Below are 10,820 nucleotides of genomic sequence, written 5' to 3'. Positions count from 1 at the left end.
AAAGAATATTTGGACACACACATTCGCTTGGTTATCGACTGCCACATAATTAAATGTATGGTAGGTAAATAAAGTGAACAATTGTATAAACGTACGCGTACAAGGTGAACGACTGCTCCTGAGGTTTAAGAGAGAGAGAGAGAGAGAGAGAGAGAGAGAGAGAGAGAGAGAGAGAGAGAGAGAGAGAGAGAGAGAGAGAGAGAGAGAGAGAGAGAGAGAGAGAGAGAGAGAGAGAGAGAGAGAGAGAGAGAGAGAGAGTGTGTGTGTGTGTGTGTGAAGGCATACACAAACACATTTGCATGGCAGTTACCCATCATCACTGAATATAGAATATCAAATAATCGCGTGGTTCAGATTACACTCAGTTTTATAACTGTCTTTTTAAGTTGATGTCAGTTTCCGCATCCACTATTTTTCGCGAGATTTCACAATTTCGCGATTTTATTTCAGTTTTTCCGAATCCATAAAAAAAAATTCAGGGTTGGCAGTGAAAAACTAGGTGGAGTCGGTCGGGTGACCGGAACCAAACCTTTTTCGGCCTAATAACGCTATTATTTTTTATTATGACAACCCTTGACTAGAATATTAGTTCACGTAATTAACATAAATTTAGATTTTGATGACAGCATTGATTTACTGCTCTTAATATTTTAGAATCGTACGTATGGTAGGGAAAATGTTGAATAAAAGAAAGAATCAACGGAGAGCAGTGTGCCGAGTTTTGTCCCGGTGTTCAGTCTTGTGCAGACTCTAGCTGTGATCTGGTCACTCTTTTCCACTTAAGTTCATGATTTCGCCTGGTGTGTACTTCTTGCTGTCTAGATCTGTGAGCTAGTCGCGAGAGAGTGGGTGATGCTACCAAGTGGTGACTAATTCCTGGCTAATCCAAGCCCGAATATTAAGTGAAATATGACCCCCACCCCCACTGATAATTCGTTTAGTCGTGGTAAACGTAAATGTCAAGTTTATTTATTTTCACACAAAAATAGTAATGGTAACCAATAAAGTCTGTACTCTATGATATGTATGTTTCTACCCCAAGGTTCCCATGCACGTAATTTCGTTCCCTAAGGTTTTTTGCGTGAACGATATAGTTGCTATAGTCATGGAATTCGAAGTATACTTCCATGCTATAGTGGAATGCGCCCTCTGTGTATAGAATGGTTCTGGAGAAAAGATACACCAAACAATTGAATTAAATATGGCGCCGTCCATGCATGAAATCATGTGGGATGCATGAGACGGAATTCGTTGTGCGGTAAGTGTCTTAGCGGCAGTATGATCGTTGCTTTATATCCAGGTTACATTATTGTGATCATCAAGGCATTTCTGATTTGTGCGTGTTAACAGTTAGTTACAAATTTTGCAGAAGTATCTCACCCTCGCTCTCGTGGATCATTGTTGTCAGTATAATTACTCCAAGGATAATTGGAGGTGGGTCCTATCCTGCCCGGGAATGCCCGGGAGATATAAGAAGTGCCCGGGAGCAAACTGGTGGCCAAATGGCACTCAAAAGTCGATATTTACGTGCATTGGCCCACTTCGAATATATATTGACCAAAATTTAGTCCCGGGCAGTATTTAGTAGGACCGTTGGAGGTGGTACACCATGTAGATGTACTTTCAAAGTTCCATGGTTGAAAAAAACTTCGATGCATACGCAGCATTAAGAACCTTTAGGGTTTATATTAAAAATGGATTTTATTAAAGCATTATATCACAGCCCAGGACAGTGCAAGTCACAGGTGTCCCAAGTTCTCTAATCTGGTTGGCAACATGGGTCGGGTGGGTGAGGGTTGCCCTTGTAGTCTTATACAGTAAAACTTAGTCTTAATAGAAGTTAGTCTAGTCCTGCTTACATGACGGTGCACGAGTCTGTATTACTGACTTGACTCTAAACACCAAGTTAGTCCTGCTTGCATACGGAGTAATCCGGGACTCGATTCTGACAATTGTCCCTCCTACCTCCCAAGTCAGTAATCTAGTCTCATGCACGGTCTGTAAACAGGACTAAATAGAAGTATGTACATCTACATACTACACCATGCACAAAATGTAGATTAGTTTATATATTAACATATTTATTGTTATATACCTGTATACACAGGTACTCGAATCAATGTGTAGAAAAAAAATGTATTGTATATAGATAAGACAAGATGTATACTGATACAGAAAAAAAAAGTTTTTCGTTAATAATCATTAAGCTGGGGTTAACTTTTCCATCTAAATATGCCCTTAACCTCAGAATGTAAAGAATTTACCTGGTCTATTCCAGCTACATTTAGTAAATCATCCAGCTGTTATAGTATATGGTTGTGTTTATTACAGCTGTTAATGCTGACATTCAGAGCAGAGTGAGAAATATCTGACATGAATGCCATGAGTCCGAAGTGATTGGTTAAAATGAAGTGGACTTACAGCCTTACGAAGTTGCCGTGTAGTGTATGCAGAGTAAGACAAGGGTGTCACATCTCAAGTGTTTCCTGGAGAACATTTACAGAAGCAAGACACAAGTACATACTTACAAAAAGTAGGGACAATTTGACTTGTGGTACTGTTAACAAATATGAGACAACTTTGTTACGCCCCGATGTGCTGACCCATAAAAGACTATTCCATCACATGCACTGGGCCAAAGGTCAAAGGTCAACAAGCTCATGTCGGCAATATACAAACTCTGCAATACATTCTTTACCACCTTGGAAAATAATGTTTTTTGGAACTGATGAATTTGCGGTAGAGTCGTTGAAAGTACTCAATCAAAGTAGGTAAGGTTACTATTTTTCATCTCTTCATGCATATGTATCAGTTACTGGCTGACCTTTTTCGGTGAGGCAAATGGTTTTTCTCTTGTATTTCAGTCCATTTCACTGGCTCTGTTTGATACAAACCCACAGAAATAAATAGGACACTGCCCATTCTACACTTTAAGATAACAAGATTGAATGAATACATCGACGTAAACCACAGCCTCTTTTATGGCATAGTCCAAGACACTATTTCGCGGTGTTACGGAAGCAATTTGACAACTCTGGTTTGCGAGAATGAATGAATACAGCTTTTTGCTTCACTTCGTCTAAATGAAACTAACTAACATGCCACCATGGAGACATGCAGACATCAGACATCATGGTGCCTGCATGTCTGTCTCTTGTTGCGGGAAGTTTATATGGTTTATTTCATTTCGACAAATGTAGCAAGAAATTCTGTAGACATTGAATCGGCAGTTTCTGTTTATTGTTTTCTGTGTGGTTGCATCAAACAGAGAGCCATTGAATACTAACGTGAAGCAGGCAGTACTTTTGGCATTCGTGTCAATTTTGTCGAAAATTTTAGACTTGTCATCTTACAAATGTACACGTATGATGTACCATTAATTCTGGGCCCAGACATACAAGTGTACATTGTAATTATGTACAATTTTACCACCTAATATTGTTTTTCACGTATACAGGTTATCTTCATCATTGGTTGAAGACATAACAGTGGTATGTTCCCACAGTAAGGTAAATAATTTTACGTAGATTTTTGACTCAAAATCCCTCGGGTGCCTGGTGTACAGAACAGAAGAGTTTAATTTTTGAACTGTAGAGAGGCACCATAAACATGCAATCTGATTAAAATCCGATGTAGATGTCGGCTAATTGTTCATTGCTATTTTACCATCGTTATTTTGCCTGAATTGACCTTCTTGGTACATGTACATGTTTACATTTTTTAGCCTCCTCTACTGTAGCAATGAACGATAAGCCGACATCTACATCGGATTTTAATCAGATTACATAAACATGATAACTTTTTCATTTTCACTATCTATTAAATTGAATGCTATTATTAGCGATCCATGCTTTTACCCTTAGTTTGGACCACATTTCAGATAAAATGTATTTTTTATTCTTCTCAGCGTACATGTATATTCTGTGTGTATTTATGTAGGCACTAAGAAGAGGGAGACACCTTAACATTGTATCCCCAATACAGCAATATGCTACGGATAACAATCTATCCATGTCAGTGTGGCCAGACATTAACAGTAGTATTGACTATGATGTCGGTGTAGTTGTGTCATTCGGACATCTTCTACCTCCAGAAATCATCAACAGATTTCCATAGTAAGTTCTGATTTCTTTTTTCTCTAATATTTTTCAATGACTGCTTAAGTTTCCTTAGACTAATATAACCTAACCAGACCAGAGCATGCATGATAAATGTATGAATTGTTTAAGACAAAGGTGTCTTGTTGAAACAAACAAACAAACAAACAAACAAACAAACAAAAACAATCAGCACAATCTAATATTGTAACTTTCACTGGACACCGTGGGAAACTAGAACCGATAGAGAATTAGATATTATTCCCATTTTTCTATGTTCAGCCAAGGAAAATATGATTGACCTAAGGGGTCCTTGTCACTACGAGTCGCTAGACGAGCAGTGACAACCCTTAGGTCATGAGTATTTCCAGCTGAATGAAGAAATATTTTCGGGAATAATATGATTATACCATTTGCAGCAATAAAAAAAAATGGGGAAACAAATGGCAATTTTGAGCGTTTCGACTCATATTTCGAACACAGCAAAACCAATGACGTAGACATGCGTTGTCATGACATAGACGCGCGTTGTCGTGACGTAGAACAAACAGACTATATATTACATATTTGTTATTGAACCTGGCTCGTGCTTTGTATAAAGACTCTTATTAATATTATTACTTTGTTGTCTGTATTCTCTTCTAGTGGTATACTCAATGTGCACCCAAGCTTATTACCAAGATGGCGTGGTGCATCACCTATCTATCATACCATTCTCAGTGGTGATACAGTAACGGGTATCTCTATTATTCAGATATCTACAAAGTAAGCAAGCATTCCTGTAGATTTAGATACACAACCAGTGACAGGCCTCTGAGACTTTTTTCCCTGTCTTGCAATGATTAATTACAACCATGGCAATCACGTTAAATCACTTTAAGTGCAATTTGTTAGACATGTGAGGGGGGGGGGGGGGGGGGGTTAATCAAACTAAATAGGATTTAATTACACTTGGCACAGCACGTTGGCAGTACAGAGACCTGTATTACATTCCATCATTTGGTAAGAACAGTTTTATGGCCTGTTTACACAATGGCTGACATTCACAAATGAATTTCAAGTTCACCTGGCATTTCATGTACACATAAAACACATAAAGATGCCATAAAACTGTTCTTTTCAAAGTATGAAATGTAATACAAGTTACTGCTGTTCCAACAAGCAGTGATGTATATTTCATTCTATGGGACAAGTAGTGATGTATATTTCACTCTATGGGACAAGCAGTGATGTATATTTCATTCTATGGGACAAGCAGTGATGTATATTTCATTCAATGGGACAAGCAGTGATGTATATTTCATTCTATGGGACAAGTAGTGATGTATATTTCACTCTATGGGACAAGCAGTGATGTATATTTCACTCTATGGGACAAGCAGTGATGTATATTTCATTCAATGGGACAAGCAGTGATGTATATTTCATTCTATGGGACAAGCAGTGATGTATATTTCATTCTATGGGACAAGCAGTGATGTATATTTCATTCTATGGGACAAGTAGTGATGTATATTTCATTCAATGGGACAAGCAGTGATGTATATTCCATTCTATTCATGTGATTAGGTTTGATGTTGGACCAATTGTTCTTCAGAGAAGTGTACAAGTTCCTTCTCAGTGTACAACTCCACAGTTGTCAACAGTTCTGTCAAAACTGGGAGCCAACATGGTAAGTTAGTAGATGTGCAATGGTCTATTACAGACTTGAAGCAATGGTGCTATAGTTTTAGTTGGAAATCCATGCAAAGATTGTAATATCAATATACAGTGTTGTTGTTTACCCAAGGCTGTGTGGTTGCTGGATGTTTTAAAATAGAAAACTAAAAATCAATATCATTTTCATATCAATAGGTCAACAAACTTTTTTGACTCTGAAACACCATGGCACAAATAAAATATTATGTTATTGTACTCATGCAAACATAACGAAATGGTTAAGTACATTGTGTAGATACGTCATCAATTGGGTAATCCATAAGGCCAAATATGTGCATTTTAAAATTGTTTTGTTTTTGGTCATTTATATGGCTTTTTTCAAATCTTTCTGTTTTTGCCAGTTTACATGAAATCCATTTTTGAAAGGAAACTAAGCATTTTGAAAATGATCCACTTTCGGCAACATTTTCATATGTGTTTCTGGCACCTCTTTGTAAATGTGTGGTAGGTGCAAAAGCAATAAAATAGCTGTATTTTCATCAGAAAAAAACAGCATCACTTAAGCAGGTGGCCTTAGTGTTGACCTAATCACCACAGTATGTATGCGTACTATAAGTGATCTAACACCTAAATCATAATACACTCAAATAAAATCTTACATACTGCATGTATAGTTTATTTAGCTATCTTACTATACTGTATATGTGCTACTGTGGAAAACATGCTATCGACAAACTGAGATAGACACAATTTCACACCAGCTATTGTTGCATATGGTAGATTTACACAAGTGGGTGATAGTGGTACCTTGGTTATGTGCCACTGGATATAATCACCCTTTAATCAAGATAGTGTAAACACTGAATAAGATTGAATGTGTGGCCACATAAAATGAACTCAATATCAAAGATGTTATCCTACTGAGAGTGTAATTACATTAACATTCATTGATAGTTAATATCAATGTGTAACAGCAGTCGATAGTTATAATTTTGTGTCTTTGTTAGCTTTCCGATAGTTGATCTGCCATTGTTGTATTTTGTTCATCACAAGAGTATAAAAATCACATTGATGTCACAAAGTTATCAGGGCTCAGAATTGCAACCTACATTGTACATACCTCGTGTCACACACTTGAAGTTTGATAGGATATAAGTTTATATGGCTATAGCTGTGACAGAAAGTGTCACCTTTATTTCAGTTATTGGAAACACTGCATGATTTGCCTGCAAAGATAACCAATGCAAGACCACAGTTAAAACAAGGGTCAACACAAGGTAAGCTAATTTTTGGGTGTGGACCCACGGATCAATTTGATTAGATTTATCGTGCCTGGCAGCCATAAAATGTCTACAGCTACTCAAATACCTTTACCCACAGGTGATTCAATACATACTGGGTGTACAATATTACAGTTTCAGCTTTAATATGTAATATTTTCATTGTTATTTTCAGCCACAGTTTAAGTACAACACTTTTCAGTCACAGCTAGATATTATTAAAGACATTTTGTCACTTAGCCAATAACAACACTGTGCTCAACATTTCACTGCCAACTACACTCATTGATTATAAGACCCATATTACGCGGGGTGGGGGTAATCAAATTGAAGTCGCAGCAAATCCAAACATTTCCTCAGTTCAACCAACAGTGTAAGATTGAAAACAGCCATTTTGACACCTTTTATAGCATAACGGTATTTGATTGGGTAACTACATGTAAATCATGTTGCACTGTGCAGGATTTTAGGCAGTGTAGTACAGTCATGGTTAAGAAGTGTGATAGGGCTGAACAACACAGCATATCTTACATTTCAGTGTCTTCTTTGATATTCCAAATTATCAATCTGACAATACTTACATGAATACAGAAGTTCTCAATCCTCCATTTCTATCCATTACAGCCAGGAAGATAACAACTAGTATGAGCTACATTGACTGGTGTCAATATGAATGTGATGATATCGACAGACTGTATAGGGCAATCTCAGATTATGTAAGTATATGGACATAGATGTACAGTATTATGTAGGCTGGGTAACAAATACACACAAACACATATGCCACAACATACATACATACATACATACATACATACATACATACATACATACATACATACATGCATACATACCAGTACATACACACACACACACACACACACACACACACACATACATTATACAAAAAAACATGTACATACATACATACATACATACATACATACATACATACATATATACGTACATAGACAGACATGTGTACGTGTATATACATGTACACACACACACACACACACACACATGACTCAAGACAGAATGATAGCTGTTGCAAAATCAAAGGTTTGCATGGTATCTGAATTTAACAACAACATGTACAACAGACTGCAAAACTCACTGAATTGCTCTTGATTTAAGCATTATATGTATTTTTTTCACCAAGGTTACATTAAGAACTGAATGGAAAGGAAAACAAGTCAAACTTCATCATATGGTTGATCCAAACATAATGCAAGGTACATGTATAGTGAAAATATTTTTATATTGAGAGTAGACTACTTTTACTATACTAAAGCATTTGGCAATCAGCAAGTGGTGATGATTTCATTGGGCTATGACTTTGTGCTGTAAATAGATTTGCATACAACAAAATGTATGATGTAAACATTGTGTTTTTGTCCGTTTCAACAAAAAGACACCCAAGTCGTATCCCAACCAAATATGGAGGCAACCTATCTTGTGGTTTTTCACTTTTGTTTTCTAAATTCATATCATGCAAAGTACACACACACATAACACACACATAACACACACACACACACACACACACATACACAGAGTTAGACAGACAGACATACAGACAGACAGACCACCTCCAGACCACCTCACAGATAGACAACAGTCTTTTGGATTGACAGACAGCCTTAGAGATTGAAAAAAACAAACTAAAAGACTCTTATGAACTGGAAAATGTCCTGATTTGGATACGTTAATGTCCTTTGGTACCATTTTTCTTGCATGGAAAGCATTGGAAATATTTTGTTAGATCATCCATGTACTATGTATGTACATGTACCTTGGTCAGCAATTTGACTCATTTGAATACAATTAATCATTTCAGGTCTGCACATAGCAGTAACCAATCCCCAACCTGGCCAAATTGTGTTCAATAAAAAGTTGAAAGTCCTTTGCATCAGGTGTAAGGTAAGGGCTTACAAACAATAATATCAATTGCGCAAATAAATCTGTCTTTCTATACCTCCCATCACGTATCAAATCAGGTATAGATAGTGTCTAAACTTTATATTTGCCTTTACAATGTTAATCATTGTACCTACTAACAACCTTTACAGGGTGAGCTTGCAGTTTGCTTTAGAGGAGATATTAAGTTCTGTAAGACTGGCCACAAGGTTTTATGTTACAGCCTTTACAGGGTGAGCATGCAGTTTGGTTTAGATGACATATTAAGTTCTGTAAGCCTGGCCGCAAGGTTTTATGAGAAGATAAATACATAAAGGTAACACACAATAATCAGTCAAAAGTGACTGCTATATGTTTGGTTAATGATGTAAACAGTAGCAGCGTGCACATCACTGCAATAGCATCTGTAAACATTCAAATATCCAACTTTACAGTAACCAAATAGACCACACAATGATCACATTCAGAATAAAAACGCTTGAGATCCATTAGGTAGACTGTCCATGATGCTGATCTGTAACTATGCCAACTCTAATACTAGACAAGAGTTAGCACAGTTGTATCAAAGAAAACTTTCCAGTTGAGAGAGGTCAGTATGTGCACACTTTGTTTTTGTCTTTACATGAAACCTTGTCAGTTTTACTGAACCTCATATCTCATCTCATTGAAACTGTATGATCAGACCATATATATATCGTTATCCCGATCATCATTTCTAAATTTGTGATTTTTCCACCTCTGTCCAGAATGGTTGGGTTGGTTTCAAAGCTGTGACAATGGCAACAAGAAAACAATTATCAGCCCAAGATTTCTACAATGGATTCCTATCTAGAGACATGTCTAGTCAAGCAAAGTACTTCAATAGTATATCAAGTAATGTGGGTAGAGTTCCAACAAAGACAATTTTACATGGTAGTTGATACACATTGAACTTTTGATGCATTTCTAGGTGTATAAATAAACTGAAAGATCAGCCGTTGAGGGCGCTCTTATCACTCCACAAACGACTGAAGGAGAATTGTATGATTGCTATTCTGCAACAAAATATTGTTGCATCCAATCATATCACTCCATTTCAGTTTATTTACAGTTACTGCATGTTCATACCCACATTAGACGCAATGTGCATGATCAAATCAGATAAGACGACAGATAGCCCTCAGACATGTGTGAATGTTTATGTATTTGGCCTAATGATTAGGAGATTGCATACTAACATATGTGAGCAACGTATGTATATATATCAGACGTCTGTTGGCAACAGTAGGTGGGATTCTTTTGCTTTGATTTCCACTGTGCTATCCTACGGTGTGTCTACAGTTGTAAGGGGAGGGATGATAAGGACGCTCACAGCAACGCATTTTACAGTTTGGGTATATATATTACATTGTATATTCAAATAGTGCTGGTCATCAAAATACAATACTGAAATACCTTTTTATTGTCACTGATTTTTTTGTGAATACAAATTATTAATGCATGTAATAAAGTTTTTATTATCAGTCAACGCATGTAATTTCATATTTTTAAAAAAGATATTAAGTGTTTGCACACTTAATAGTTGGTTTCTCACCTTTAAAAAACTTCACAACCGAGATTGAACTTGCTACAAACCACTGTGCCCTTTCCATTCCGGAATGTGCTTTAAAAACCAATTTCCCGGAAAATCAAAGTTGTTAAAATCTCTCCTAACTTTGAAACCTTTTTTCCTTGTTCTTTTGAAATATAAAAAAAAGGAATTTGGGGGTTGACCCTCATACTTGTTTTCAAGGAAACTGACATCTTTTGTTTTTCTCATTTGCCATATTGGATTCTAAAAAATGCACCACTTTGATATCATTTCGACGTCTGTTTCCAAATTGAA

General features: G+C 36.7%; 1 protein-coding gene across 1 annotated transcript; it reads left to right on the top strand.

Moving 5' to 3' along the window:
* Window positions 1-2,676: 2,676 nt before the first annotated feature.
* On the top strand, window positions 2,677-10,295 carry LOC144447777 (methionyl-tRNA formyltransferase, mitochondrial-like; the record flags this gene model as incomplete). The annotated part of the gene is made up of 10 exons (XM_078137859.1): window positions 2,677-2,771; window positions 3,458-3,509; window positions 3,940-4,115; window positions 4,743-4,862; window positions 5,667-5,769; window positions 6,958-7,033; window positions 7,661-7,752; window positions 8,199-8,271; window positions 8,877-8,959; window positions 9,703-10,295. Coding segments are annotated over 10 exons (1,044 nt in total), but the record flags the coding sequence as incomplete, so codon positions are not given.
* Window positions 10,296-10,820: the final 525 nt, after the last annotated feature.

The sequence above is a fragment of the Glandiceps talaboti genome, chromosome 16 (genome assembly GCF_964340395.1).
Source record: "Glandiceps talaboti chromosome 16, keGlaTala1.1, whole genome shotgun sequence".
NCBI classification, from domain to species: Eukaryota; Metazoa; Hemichordata; class Enteropneusta; family Spengelidae; genus Glandiceps; species Glandiceps talaboti.
Note: the sequence above shows the minus strand (reverse complement) of the source record. Positions and strands in the feature narration are given on the sequence as shown.